We start from the raw sequence: 14,036 nt of genomic DNA on the forward strand, positions 1-14,036 counted from the left end.
TGATAGGAGGGGGTGCGGAGGAATTAGGAGGCTGTGTGCTCTGGCCCCTCACTGAGCCATGGGCTTAGGAGGCAGATGGCAGCTGCATTAAGTGGAGTAGAACTCAAACTAAAAGGAAAATGTCACCAAAAAAGAAAATGCACAAGCTAGGACAGGAAGGCAGAAAGTCATTGTTGGCAAAAACCAGCGTGAAGAATAGCCATGTCATAGGACTCTCTGGTGCAAGGGCTCCGTCCCTCCTAAGGGAGTCGCCCATGAAGCAGTGTGCCCATCAGCATTTTTCTTCTCTACGGGAGTGGGTGGAGGAAGCCATGGACAGCAGGACCAGACCTTGGCCCGGGCATCCTGCCATTTATCAGGGTTGATGACAGAGCTATCCCTATTAGCACGCTGTCAGGTAGCAATCCTTCACTTAGCCCAGCAGGGCTCTTAGGCTCAGAGGGGGCAGGATCATGGTCCTGTGGCAGTCAGAGGGCAGCAGGGAACTGGCACTTGTGTGGGCACTTGCTGGCTGCCCCCAAAGAGAAGCCTGCAGAGGAAGCGCTGCTAATGAATCCCCATTGTCTGGAGAAAGCAAGCTGTGAACAGCCCACCATCCCTCGCTTCCAGGCTGCCCACAGGTCTTCTGGGCACTTTTTGGGTACCCAGATTGGGTACTAGGAGGGCGAAACAGCTGCAGAGTGACATGCTTTACAGCATGTATCATGCAAAGAGCTTGGGCTTTGAAGTCAGCCCAGGGTACATCTGACCACCAGCCCCATTGCTAATCAGCTCTATGACCTTGGGCAAATTACGTGTGCTCTCAGACCTGCTTCCCAGTCTGTGAGAGGCTGCGAGAGTATCAGTCTCACGGGCTTATGTTTCCCCCATGGTTTTATTATGAAAAATTTCAGACATACAGAAAAATTAAAAGGATTTTTAAGTGAATCCATACATCCTGACCACCTAGAGTCTACAGTGAACATTTTAACTATACTTGCTGTATGATATGTAGCACATATCTTTCTAGACTACTCCCAGTGTTATTTTGAAGACGAGAATAACTAGTAGAAATGGAAATGTTTCGCACAGTGCCTGGCCTGTAGTAGGCAGCTGTCTGGAAGGTGGAGCGGGGTGGAGGAGAGGCCCCGGTGGATGCTGGGACAGGGGCAGCGTTGACCTGCCCTTCCACTGTCTCTAGGACTTTGGTTTCCGCAGCCGGATATCGGAGCACCTGCTGGATGTTGATGTGCTTTCCCCAGTCCTGGATGGAGCCTGCTGGGAGGTGAGTCTCTTGGGGTTGTGGATAACCCCCAGCTGAGCCCTGCCCATTCCTAGGTACATTTCTGGGAGCTCCCTCCCTTCTAATTCAATAAGGTATGGCCCCGACTGTGCCTGTGATGGGCTTCCAATCATTTCTGCTCTTGGCTGCTCTGAATTAAGCCATCCTTCCTGTCCCTGCAACATACATCAGTTTATTGGTTTATTTAGCAACTGAGGGCTGACCACTTGCTTATGTGCAAAGCACTGTGGATTTCAAGGCATTTCCCAACTTGGCCCATCCAGCCTCTGCAGGCTCACCCTCAGCCCACAGGCCATGCCCTGGCTGTGCCCACCACTCACCATTCCTGGGGCACCCCAGCCACCTCCTTCACTGCTCCACCTGCTGTTCTGCTTCCTCTTTTGTCCGAACTCTTTCTTGATCTTGGAGGCCCACCTCTGATGTCACCTCCTTCAAGTAGAATGGATTGTTCTGTTTCTTGGCTCCCCTCATTGCTGCTGCTTTTGTTTTATGGTTCTTGGGTTTGTCTCCCCATTAGGCATAAGCTCTGTGTGGGCACGTGGGACGTCTGGCACCCAGAAGGGTACAAAGGTGACTCACACACAGATCCTGTCCTTAAGGAGCTTGAAGCCAAGAAGGTGGTGTTTTTCCTCCTCTGTGGGCTTATTTAAGAGAAGATTCTGGCACATTGTCCCTGCACATTTAAGGGAATATTTGGTTTGGGTGAAATGGAAATTTGTTGGCTGGAACAAACAAGCTATTCAGGCTGGACCTTGATCACCCCTGTTGGTAGCACTGGAGGGATGGAAAGGTGCAAACAGAGCCAGCGGGATTGGTCAGGAGGGGTCTGGAGCAGGGAGGTTGTAGGCACCCTTCCCAGTAAGTAAGTGGGGAAGTTACTGAGTTGGCGGGTGGGGTAGATTTCCATTGCTCTGCCCCCAAAATCTGGCCAATGTCAGCATCAATGAGGGCTTTAAAAAAGATTTCTGGGGCACCAGGGTGGCCAAATTGGTTGGGTGCCCAACACTTGATCTCAGCTCAGGTCTTGAGCTCAGGGTTGTGAGTTCAAGTCCTGCATTGGGCTCCACGTTGAGTGTGAAACCTACTTAAGAAAAAAAAAAAAGAAAAGGAGGACCAATTGCTAGGTCCTACCTAAAACCCAATGAGGCCTGCAGCGTTTTTTGAAGAGGTGGGAGGAATTGTGTCACTTAGTATAAAGGAGCAGCGGGGCCTGGCTCGAATGTGGACAGCCCTAGCAGAGGAAGCCCGAAGCTGTAGCTCGTGCCCACATCCTGGGGCACAGAGCAGTGCCAGGCGCTCTGGCTGGCAGGCCGTACAGACACCTCCCCTGCCCCGTGGGCCTGAGTCCTCAGCCCTCTCCTGTCTTCAGGGCATGGACGGGTTGAGCGGGGAGGTGGAGCTGGAAGAACCAGAATCGGCCCTTTGTGGGTCAGATGGAAGTGTATGTATGGTCCCCGTTGTCTTTCCTGTGGGCTCTGGCCATTTCCGAGAGTCTCTGGCCCCTTAGGGTTTGAAACTGAACTAAACTAGTTTCTGTTCACTTTAAAAAAATATTTATGCAGCTTGACCAAGATGCAGTGGACATATTTTAAGCCAGACATATTTAAAGTGTACCATTTGATGAGTTTTACTATACGTATATATGTTCCAAACCATCACCATAGTCAAGGTCATGATTGTAATGAATTATAAGTGTGAGCTTTATGATACACGACAAAAGTGACCATAAAGTTATTTCAAATGATGTGGAAGATCAATGTCCACTTCCCGCACAGGTGGGGGTTGAGAAACAGTTGCCATGAACATTCCTCATGGCCTATTCCAGGAAATTTTCAGTGTGCACAGTTATCTATGTCTGTTTTCTATTTCTCTTTCCTTTCCTCACAACAATTGGGACCGTGCCACAAACACCACTTGGCAAGATGCTCTTTAAATGAGAGAATAGTTAGGGAATAGACCCGTGACTTATTTCTGAGTTATTTCAGCTCCATACCTTGCTCTTTGGACTAGTTGCCTACCCATTCTGCTTTACGAAGGTTCCATGATGTATTTAGCTGAGGGCCAGGTCGTTAAAATACAACCCTGGAGCTGAGTTAAAGATCGGAAGGTGGGGTCTCAAGCAACCTTGGGCCAGAGGCCTCGAGTGTGCTCCCTGTACCCCCATTCTGAAGAGTCTGGTGGTCAACTACCACTCTGCTCCAAGGACCTCTGTCCGGGCACGGTCCCAGGGTGTCCCCTTCTATCTAGTAGGTGTGCCAGTGCAGTTTCTAGGAGGAACATTGAAGACGAAACAAGAAGGAAACACACAGACTGTGCCTCTCATCCTTTCCAACTCAGGGCTCGACCCCCACCCTCAATTTTTATTATGATCACCCCGCTTTGTTATCCATTTTACATTTTAGTTTGTTATATAGATTGGCTTGTGTGATTTTTTTTTTCCTTGAAAGTGAGAGAGGGAGGTATCTGCTGAGCTTGGTGTGATTTGTAGGGGAAGACAGTAGTGAGTTGAACACTGGGAGGGATGAGGGGGGCGTGGGGGCTGTTATGTACAGGCTCTGCCCAGGCTGATGCGATGAGGAGTGGCAGCACTGGCAGGGAGCCTTCTGCTGCAGGCACCGGGAGGTATTCACAGGCAGCATTTCTATTTTTAATGTAATTTGGGGGAGCTGGCTGTGAGTCGGCCCTGCCCTTCCTCGCCCATCCAGATGGGAGAGTCGGCCCCAGCTGCTCGGGCTCTGGCTGCCAGTGGAGCGGCGTGGGAGGCTGTGGGCACCGGGCTGGGGACACTGCAGTATGCCAGCCGGGCCGGCCCCCCACCGGGGGAAGATGGAGTTCGTTGTCTCCTTCCCTGCCTCTGCTGTTAACCCTTGTGTCCCAGAACAGACGGGGCTCCTGTGAACATGACAGAAGGAGTGTGGGTCCTCGGATGGGGACGGACGCTGGCAGAGCTGGGTTTTTGTGCCTTAGGCTGGGGAGAGGGGAGGAGCAGAACAGGGGAGCTCGCATTTGTGGCCTGCCTTCTCTGGGCCAGGAGTTGGGCTTCACGTACATGATCTAATTTAATCCTCACCATGAGCCCTGTGAGCTGCGGTTTACTGTCCTATTTTGTAGTGGAGGAGACAGACTTCCCAGCTAGGAAGTGATAGAATGAGAGCTTGAGTCCAGGCCAGCCACACTGCTATCCCCCTGCCACCCCGCCCCTGCAGGAAAGCCTTGAACTTATCAAGGCTAGCCCTCTTTTTCACCAGCTTGCTAGATTTGCCTAGACACCCAGGCTTTAAAATGAGATTTTTAGGGGGGACACCTGAGTGGCTCAGTTGGCTAAGTGTCCAACACTTGATTTTGTCTCAGATCATACTCTCAGAGTCATGAGATGGAGCCCCATGTCGGGATGCACGCTGGGTGTGGAGTTAGCTTGAGATTCTCTGTCCCTCTGCCCTTCCACCCTCCTATCCCTGATCTCCCCCCGCCCCACACACATACACAATGAGATTTTTTTTTTTTTTTTTTCTGATAGACGGTGTAATCATTCCCTCACTGGGAAGGAGGCATCATTGACTACTGATGGGACCCGGGTGCTTGGGGGAGCTGGAGTGGAGTGGTGGAGCACTGTTTCCTCCCTTCGGGTGCCCAAACGATACCCTTTCTGTCTGAAATATAGCTGTCTCTCATTTCACTGTCCCCATCTCTCCAGGGACCTTTGTCTTCAGTGTGCTGGGCTGCTGCTTCAGTAACTTTTGCCCACTTAATTTCAGCATCCCTTTGCATCACTGGTACTGAAGGTCTGGGGCCTCTATGGATTTGAGGCATTCACAGATGTCTCAGCTTTTTCTTTGCAACTGCCAGTGAAGGCTTCTAGTGGCAGGAGGCAGGATTTTCTTCTTTGTGTGCATTCTCCCTTAGCCTCTGGCTTCTGGCTCTGCATGCAGTGGTTGTGGCATCTGGCTCATCCTCCCTAGGTCAGCCAGGCCAGCCCAAGGAGCAGCTGCGAGCCTGGGGGCTTAGCCAAAGCCCCCGGAAGCTCCATTATACATTATACAGTCGATAGGCCTTCTCTTCTGTGTCCCAAGTGGTCCTCATCCTACTCAAGAGCCACCTCTCAGTACTTCCTCTTAGGCACAAGAGTTGGTTGGAGGATTAAGGGACCCAAAAGCAGACCTCTCCAATATACACTTTGCACTGCTGCTTGCCTACAGGCCCAGAGGCTGGGGAGAGAAGACAAGGATGGCAGCCAGTCCAGCCAAGATGAGCTGCAGAACAAGCAGTCCAGAGCCTCAGAGAGGTACAGTATATGGGAGGCCGCCCTTCAGGGACCTTTGGGATGTGTGAACTTGGGCAGAATTCCTGGCTTTGGTGTGCAAGGCTCAGCGTGCTCCTGCCTGAAGGCAGATGGTGAGCTGACTGGATGGCCTTGCAGAGTCTGTGTGTGCTCGCGCATGCACGCGTGTCCATGAGTGTGCCCTCTGATTCTGCACCAAGACAGGAATGCGGGTATGTTTGGTGGGACTTTGTACACCACTGTGGGCCAGGGCTGGAGGAATCTTCCAGAAGCTCAGTACTGCAGCTTGGAGCTGATGCTCTGCTACATCAGAAATGGCTGCAGCTGTGTGTGTGTGTGTGTGTGTGTGTGTGTGTGTACACATGGAGGGAGAGCAGAGAGACTGGGAGGGAGAGATAGGGCCTTCCAGCTTCTGAGGCCCAAACTACAATGAGAGGTACTTCCTACCACCCTGGGAAGAGGAAATGGGGCAGTTGTTCTGCTTTTCAGACCCTGAAGAGCTATCTGTTCCTACCAGCTGAAAACTACAGCTTCATGCATTTTCTGTAGTTTGACCATTCGAGTCTGGCTTCTGTTTTTCTCCCTGTTTTCTGCTCAGTTCTTCCATCCCTGCCTGACCTCAGAGATGGTGAGCACTGGGTGTGGACACACTCGTGAGAGGGCCCAGCTTTCACCCCTGGGCCAAACAGGTGCAGCACAGGGGCCCAGGAGGGCTGAGTCTGATCCAGGCAAAGGGAGTGCTCAGTGGGGATTTCCCCTTCCCGCTTTGCTGGCTGCTTTGCCCTCCTTGGCTCCCCGTGGGTATAGGGCCGGGTCTACAGCCCTGCCTGGGAAGAGGAAGGGACCTGGGTCCACATACTAGTTCTCTCTGTTCTCTCCCTGCTCTCTAAATGGCGGGTCTTACCCTGCTGCTCTGGCTGGTCCGACCAGGTTGTCTCCTCCACTTTTGCCTGGGAGGTGGCTCCAGAGTCCCCTTCACAGCCAGGCCACCGAAGAAGGGCCTCCTCAAGCCTCTGAGGGACAGCCTGAGCAGGAGCAGAAGCGGGCAGAGGAGCCTGGGGAGGACTCTGCAGGCAGCCCGGTCCTGCTCAGTTCCCTTCAGAGGTAAGGGGGAGCTGGCATCTAGTTGTGTGTGCAGGGACTGAGAGTGACTGTTGGGGGTGCCTGGAGAGGTGGAGGAGCTGGGCTGGGTTCACAGGTTTCCACTTAGTGCCTTACGTGAGCCGGGTGATGAGGAAACCTTCTTTCTAGTCCTTCATCTACAGCTAAATTTGGGGTGCACCATCTGATTTGGGGAGCCTAGAAACTATTAAACAAGGAAGCATATCATGTGACCCAGCTGTCTTCCTGCCCAGGGGCTGGCACAGAGACTGTCTTCCCCCCTGGGCTGTGCTGTCAGGGGCATTTGTCCCAGTCCCCACCTGCCAGTGCTCCCCCCACCCCAGTAGTCATCCCACTTCCAGTCCTGTAGCAGACCCAGGTAGAGCCCCGTGGTGTGCCGGGCCCCTGCGGGAGGGAAGTGCAGAGTCCTAGGCTTCCCTAGGCCAGCCGAGGGGACCTCTGTGCCCCAGCCTGGCCCAGAGCCAGGCTTGCATCTGCTAGTTCTTGTGCTTCCCTGGTGAGAGGAAGGTGCTGGTGTCAGAGCTGGTTTGAGAGCACATCCAGTTGGAATGAGTCACTGGGGGCAGCCAAGCAGCAGCGACGTTCAGTCAACAGCTTCTGCTGATGACCTGTTGCGTGCAGAGCTTCTCCTTGGGTGCCATGACCCTCGTTTGGCCCACATGGACATGTGTGTGTGGGGGTGTGTGGGTGTGGGGGTTTTCAGTGTGAACAGCTAGGGAAGAGGCAGGCGGGGAGAGTGAGGCCTGAGATAGGGATGTTTGGTTGGGGCTGATTCCCTTGCCCTCATCACCATTCTCTGATGGGTGCACCTGGAGCCTCTTGCCTGCTTACCGGCCTTCACACAGTTGCTTCCTTCCTGCTCTTAAGGGAGGAGACTCCAAGCCCACCTGCTGCCCAGGAGAGGGGCAAGGAACAGCGCTCTGGGGCCACGGAGCTGGGCCCTGGGCAGGAAGAGGCCCAGGAGCTTGAGGAGCAGGTGGCAGCCAGCCCTGCCCCACCAGTCTCTCCAGAGCTGTAAGGGCCAATTATATGTGGGTCCCTGTCCTCCGTGGTGTGTGCATTGCTTTAGGGCCCACCACTCTTGGGGGGCCGGGGGATGCTCTGGCCCCTGCCCAGGGGTTGGAGTGGGGGGAGACCAAGCGTGCCCTTCATTCGGTGTGCCGCTTTGAGATCCCCAAGTGGGTCCCAAGTGGTGTGGTCACAGATTGAGGGTGGGGCTGGCTAGGTCCCTGGAGCTCCTGGTCAGGCCCTGAGGTATAAGGGTGGAGGTGACAGGGTACCTCCCGGGCTAGCAGAAACCTGGTAATCATGTTTCCCCTTCTACGAAGCACTATTTTTTGCTTTCTTAGAAACATTTTTTTTTTTGAGGTATTTACACGAGAGTACATAAATCTGAACTGTACGAATTGGTGCACATTTACGCTCAGGTCAGATATAGAACATTTCTGTCCCTTCAGGAAGTTTCCTCATGCTGTTCTCCTCCCAGTCACCTGCCCCAGGTCACCACTCTTCTGTCTCATAGATTCATTTTCTAGTTCTCCAACGTGACATAAATGGAATTATATAGTCTCTGGTGTCTCTATCTTGGGCCTGGGTCCAGAGCTCATGTGCGTTGTTATAGCAGCACTATTAACACTTAGAGATCACTGAGCTTTCCTCCTCCCACTGTTCCCTTCCCTCTCCCCCTTTTACAGACGATGAGACTGAGGCTCACAGTGAAGGGGTTTGCCCAAGGTCACATCGCTGGTCGGTTGCATAACCAGCACGAGACTCTGGTCACTGGAGCCCTAGACTTCCTGCTCAGCCTGGAACCCCTGTTCCTTTTCTCTGCGTGGAGAGACAGGAGCCAGGGTGAAGCAGTTATTCCTGCCTGTGAACCTAGTGCCACAGAAGGATTACAAGTCCATGGGATTCGAGGGAACCTGTAGAGACAGGTTTGCACCCTGGTTACTTACAGGCGGCGCCCCCCAGAGCTGGCAGGGTGCTTGGGCTCCTGACTCTGGTGCTCATCGTCGCCCTGCAGAGTGAAGTGGGGACGGCGCAGCCCCATGTTGAGGCAGCTCTGATGCTGAGGAATGACATGGCCTTCCCAAGTCTCCTTGGTGACTGTGGACACTGGGTCAGGGTACTTTCTATGAGGATGGGAGGCCTCTGGTTTCAGAGACTGGAGCCTCTGGGCAGAGGTGAGAGGGCTTTGTCCTGGCACCTCAGGGATAGAAGTGGGGCCGTGAGGCTCCTCCCCATCTCTCTTGGCTGGTGAGCCCCCTTACTTTGTGTTTCTTCTCCCAAACCAGTGAGGCTGCCCCTGCTGGGTCTCAGAGACACGTTCTTCAACCATACGCTCTCACTTTACAAGCGCACTTAGGGGAATATCTTCTGTTCCTTTCCTGAGTCTTTTTGGGCCCCCTAACTTCCTGTTACTCATCTTCACAGCTATGTTTCTGTGTGTCAGGAGGAGTAGCTCTGTGTGTCTTATTTGTATCCGTGGGATTTTAATTTATGGAGGTGACTGAGTGACAACACAGGCCAGTGCCATTCAGGAAGAATTTATTACCTACATTTCCAGAGAGAAGAGGGCATGCCCAGCCATGGCAGGCCGCTTGGGGAAGGACCAGGGTGTGTCAGGAGACAGAAGAGTCAAGAAGGGAGAGCATGGCACAGAGCCTTTATTGGGGTTTCCGTGGGAAGGAATGGATGAGGCAGGGTAAGTGCCTTGAGTGAGTGTGGGATTGGATAGTTGGAATAATTTCGGTGGGCTTTGGGCTGTGGGGGTGGCCCTCCAGTTGCCTGGTACCCGGCCCTATGTGATTCTGTGTGAGTTTTAGAAGGACATGGTTCTGGTGTGGCCTCCCTGGAAGACTGGCTGGTTTGCATACAAAAGACACATTCTCTGTGGTCAGTAAGGGCTGGCCAGTCCTGGGACTGGCAGTCTCTCCTCTACCACCAAACTTTTAAAGATGTCAAAACAGGGGATCCCTGGGTGGCTCAGCGGTTTAGCACCTGCCTTTGGCCCAGGGCATGATCCTGGAGTCCCAGGATCAATTCCCACATCGGGCTCCCTGCATGGAGCCTGCTTCTCCCTCTGCCTGTGTCTCTGACTCTCTGTCTCTGTCTCTCTCTCTCTCTCTCTCTGTGTGTCTCTCATGAATAAATACGTAAAATCTAAAAAAAAAATAATTAGGGATGCCTGGGTGGCTCAGGGGTTGAGCATCTGACTTCAGCTTGGGGTATGATCCTGGGATCTGGGATGGAGTCCTGCATAGGGCTCCCTGCATGGAGCCTGCCTCTCCCTTTGCCTGTGTCTCTGTCTCTTTTTCTCTGTGTCTCTCATGAATAAATACATAAATCTTTAAAAAAAAATTAAAACCACCAGGCCAAATGTGAGAGTGGACAGGATCTCTTTGATTGCAATCCTAGTGGTGGTGCAGCCAGTTGAGAATGTCCTGAATGCCACCGCCTCCCTCTGCACTGTCTGCCCTCCCTGCTCCTTCGCTTCCTTGAAACTCCTTGATGGCCAGCCTGAAATGGTGATGCCTCTATAGAGCGTCCTCTTGGCCGCCGACTGTTGGAAACTGGGTCTCTCTGATGCTGACACCTGAGGAGTGGCCTCGAAATCAGACCTGCTTCTTCCTCTGGAGGCCTCATCCTCCCCGTTGTCTCCTCAATCAGCTGGGGCATCATTGACAGCCTGGGACCTAATCAGGGCGTTTGGGATGCTGGAGCTCTAAAACAGGGACACGGAGAAGAGGAGGCCTGCTAGAAACCAGCCCCTCCTGCCTGTGTGCCAGGTGTATGGGCACGCTCACCGGTGCGTGTCGCCTGGGCACATGTGCCATGCTGCCCAAGGCCCCGTCTTTCTGCAGCATCTGTCCCCCGGGCTCCACATAGCTACGCAGCCCACAGGGGAGAGAGACATTAAAAGGTACCATCTCAGGGAAAAAAAGATGTTTTCAGCCAAGGCTGGAAATGAGTTGGAGGGTTGATGAGGCGGAGAGCTACGAGGGGAGGCTCTTTCGGGGAGCGGGACTCTCAGAGGAGGTGGCGGCCTCATCTCTTACATCTGCATCAGTTGGGGCTGTGCCAGGGGACCTGAGGCAGAGCTGGCCTGGGAGGGGGGCAGAAAATGGGCTGAGAGCAGAAGAGAACTGAAGGCCTAGCTCATGGCTGTGTCCGGTTGGGGTTAATGATTTTAGGAAAGAGGGAAGGGAGAAATCTTAATGGTATTTCAGAGACATCAGGAGCCTTTTGTGTCTTCCTTCTCTCGCTGGTCTCAAGGGGCCAAAATGGAATTCCAAAGCCCTTCTTTTCTTCTAATCTGATCCTGCCTCCTGCCTTCCATCTGCTGCGGTGAAGGAAAGGGGGTCCTGCGTCCCCAGCAGGAGCACTGGCTCCCTTCTTTGACTCTTGCTCCAGTGCTCCTTGATGGGGACTGTATCCACATGCTGCAGAGGCTGACGGGGCCAGTGTGCCTGGCCTCCTGCACCCAGGCATCGTCGGGGAAGGGTGGTGGTTGTGTGGCCATCTCTCATTTCTAATGTAAGATCAAAGGACCTGACCTGGGAATGCAAACATGCGCTGGCCTTAGGAGAGTTGCCCCGGGAGGCCAAGTACTTCATCCCGCTTATGTTCTCACGCCTCCAAATGTTCTTGGGTTTTTCTCTGGGCCTTTCCTTCAAGAATGAGAATACAGGGATACCTGGGTAGCTCAGCAGTTGAGCGTCTGCTTTCAGCTCAGGTTGGGGTCCTGGGATAGAGTCCCACATTGGGCTCCCTGCGAGGAGCCTGCTTCTCCCTCTGCCTATATCTCTCAGGAATGAATAATTAATTAAAAAAAAAAAAAGAAGAATGAGAATACAAGGAACATAACATCCTTCATGACTTTATAGACATATTTTTTTTTTAAGATTTTATTTAGTCATGAGAGACAGAAAGAGAGAGAGGCAGAGACACAGGCAGAGGAGGAAGCAGGCTCCATGCAGGGAACCTGATGTGGGACTCGATCCTGGGACTCCAGGATCACGCCCTGGGCTGAAGGCGGCACTAAACCACTGGGCCACGCAGGGATCCCTATAGACATATTTGTAACAGTATCATTATTCCTTATCTTACCACCCACCTTATGGATCTAAGTTAGCAATGAATTTCTTTTATCTGTTAACATTGAGTTAACTCTAAGCAGATGCAAACATGGCATCATCAGGGAGAGATGGAGCGGTACATTGTTGCGCTCTTGGTACTGTCTTTGGCCAAGGGAGCCAGGCAGGTGACTACTCCCTTGACCTTACTGTTCTGGACCTCCATGGACCATTTTGGGTGTCAGGGTAGGAGACACACATGCTGCTTCTCCTGCTGGCTCCTAAACCTTGGCCTGTGTTCAGTTTGGGAGGCAGAGCCTCTGGGGATGCCCTGAGCTGCTGGTGTGAGCCTCAAGTAGCAGGCAGAGCCCTAGTGGGGAGACGGGAACAGGGCCATGAACCATCCTGGGGAGGAATCCTTTAAGGACAGAGCTTTAATCTCCCTGTTATTGCCAGCTCGTGAGCCACATCTTCAGGTTTTTACATTGCTCTACAGCCTACCCAGGTCCACCGAGCCTAATATGGGGTACCCTTCTCCTGCGGCTCTTGGGGCTTTAACCACAGTGGGGCTTGCCCTAGGAACCAATGCTCCCTGTATCTTTGAAGGGGTAACCCTCCTACTGGCCCTTGGGTGGCCTGATTTGCATATGTGATTCCTGACCGTGGGCCCTCCTTTAGGATTCGTGTGTGTTTTTCTGTATCTACATAAAAGATGAGATATTAAGTCTAATGAAACGCTGTCCCCCACCCTCGGTAGACAATCTACAGAGCCTGCAGCTCCCCCAGAGCAGGCTTCGCTGAAGGCCATGGAAGAGGCCATGGCCCAAGAACTGGAGCAAGACTGGAGGCGGCTTCTGGAATCGAAGCAAGAGAAGATGCAGCAGTTGCGGGAGAAGCTGTGGCAGGAGGAGGAAGAGGAGATCCTCCAGCTTCACCAGCAGAAAGAGAAGGCTCTCAGGTCCTACCCTTCCCCTTAGGCAAGCGGTCGGGCCTTGCAGTGACATGGGGAGCAGGGGGCACCCTACCCTTACCCCAGGGCCCTGTGGCCCCACTGAGACTCCTCCTTGGTGGTCTGTGCAGGGGAAATGGGCTCCCTGGTTTGTGTTTTTGGGAGTTGGGAGGCATAATAGTGGAGGTAGTGAAGTTTTTGAGAGATTAAAGTCCCTGTGCTTTATATTTGTTAATTGGTTTAGTCCTGAGAGTGGCTCCTATGCGGTGTTGCTACCAACCCCATCTTATAGGGTCTATAATACAGATGAAGAGACTGAGGCTCAGAATGGCTAAGTGACCTGTCCGAGGTGTCGAAGTTCATAAGCAGCAGAGTCTGATTAGCTTAGGCACTTGGTTCCTGGAGCCCATTTTCCTAACCACTGTGTTGTTTTCTTGGGAGTCAGGGCCCTTTTGGGACCCAGCGAGATTGGTAGGAACCACACAATCTAATGTGAGGTGCTGTTTCCCGGGACACAGAGGTTTCCATCTGGGTTCCTGCTCTTTGCATAGCTGACTGGGTGGCCCTTGATAAGTAAGACACTTAAGGCTAGGCTGGTCTGTGTGGATGAGATTGTGTGTACATGACGGCTATGGCCATCTCTACTGTGAAACTTCCACTTGGTAGAAATTTCTGGAAGCCACAGTTGAACTCATAGCAGGTACTTCTTGAACGGGAAGGCAGGCAGGGCCACCCTTAGTTTCTTTAAAGAAGAAGAGATTGAATTATTTGTGAGATGAAAAAGAGACTGTGGTAAAAATGAAGGACTTAACCTCTCAGGACCCTTCTAGCTCTGACATCCTGTGGTGCCGTGTGGAACATGGAGCCGTTGGACAAGGAGAAAGGATTTCTGGGGAATCCAGGAGGGAGGATTTTTATTTAACTCAAATTTTCTATTATAATGGAGGAGAGCAGTGGTGTAGGTGACTTGAAACAAGAAAATGACCCTAATTCTTTTTCGGCTTTGGAATTCACTAGGCAGCTTTTCAAAGACATTGTCTTCTGGATCATGTTTTTCTCAGGCTTGAATTCCCTGACTGCACAGCACATGGCCCCCAGTCATGTAGGGGCTGCATGGGCAGGGGGGTGTCTGCCTCAGATGAAATGGTTACTGTCGTTTGCCTGTAAATAAGATGTCCTTCATGGATTGTCAACTCTTGCTCATAGTTTGGGGCTGGGTGATGTTGAGATTTCCCAAATATTTATGGAGCACTTAGTTCATGTCAGCTACTGTGTTCAACACCTCGGATATAACAGGCTTTAAGACATGATTCTTTCTCTGGAGGAGCT

The 14,036-nt window shown here is 52.5% G+C and overlaps 1 protein-coding gene across 12 annotated transcripts in view; it reads left to right on the forward strand.

Moving 5' to 3' along the window:
- Positions 1–14,036, forward strand: part of CEP164 (centrosomal protein 164) — a 63,382-nt gene that overhangs the window by 36,897 nt on the left and 12,449 nt on the right. For 7 of the 12 annotated variants that reach the window (XM_072822177.1, XM_072822180.1, XM_072822187.1 and 4 more), the window contains 6 exons: positions 1,181–1,264; positions 5,479–5,564; positions 6,492–6,665; positions 7,551–7,697; positions 9,250–9,387; positions 12,516–12,716. In XM_072822177.1, the coding sequence (XP_072678278.1) occupies positions 1,181–1,264; positions 5,479–5,564; positions 6,492–6,665; positions 7,551–7,697; positions 9,250–9,387; positions 12,516–12,716 (830 nt within the window). The remainder of the gene's footprint in view (positions 1–1,180; positions 1,265–5,478; positions 5,565–6,491; positions 6,666–7,550; positions 7,698–9,249; positions 9,388–12,515; positions 12,717–14,036) is intronic. The other 5 variants (XM_072822181.1, XM_072822188.1, XM_072822183.1 and 2 more) reach the window with 4 other exon arrangements.

The sequence above is a fragment of the Canis lupus genome, chromosome 3 (assembly GCF_048164855.1).
Source record: "Canis lupus baileyi chromosome 3, mCanLup2.hap1, whole genome shotgun sequence".
Taxonomy (NCBI): domain Eukaryota; kingdom Metazoa; phylum Chordata; class Mammalia; order Carnivora; family Canidae; genus Canis; species Canis lupus.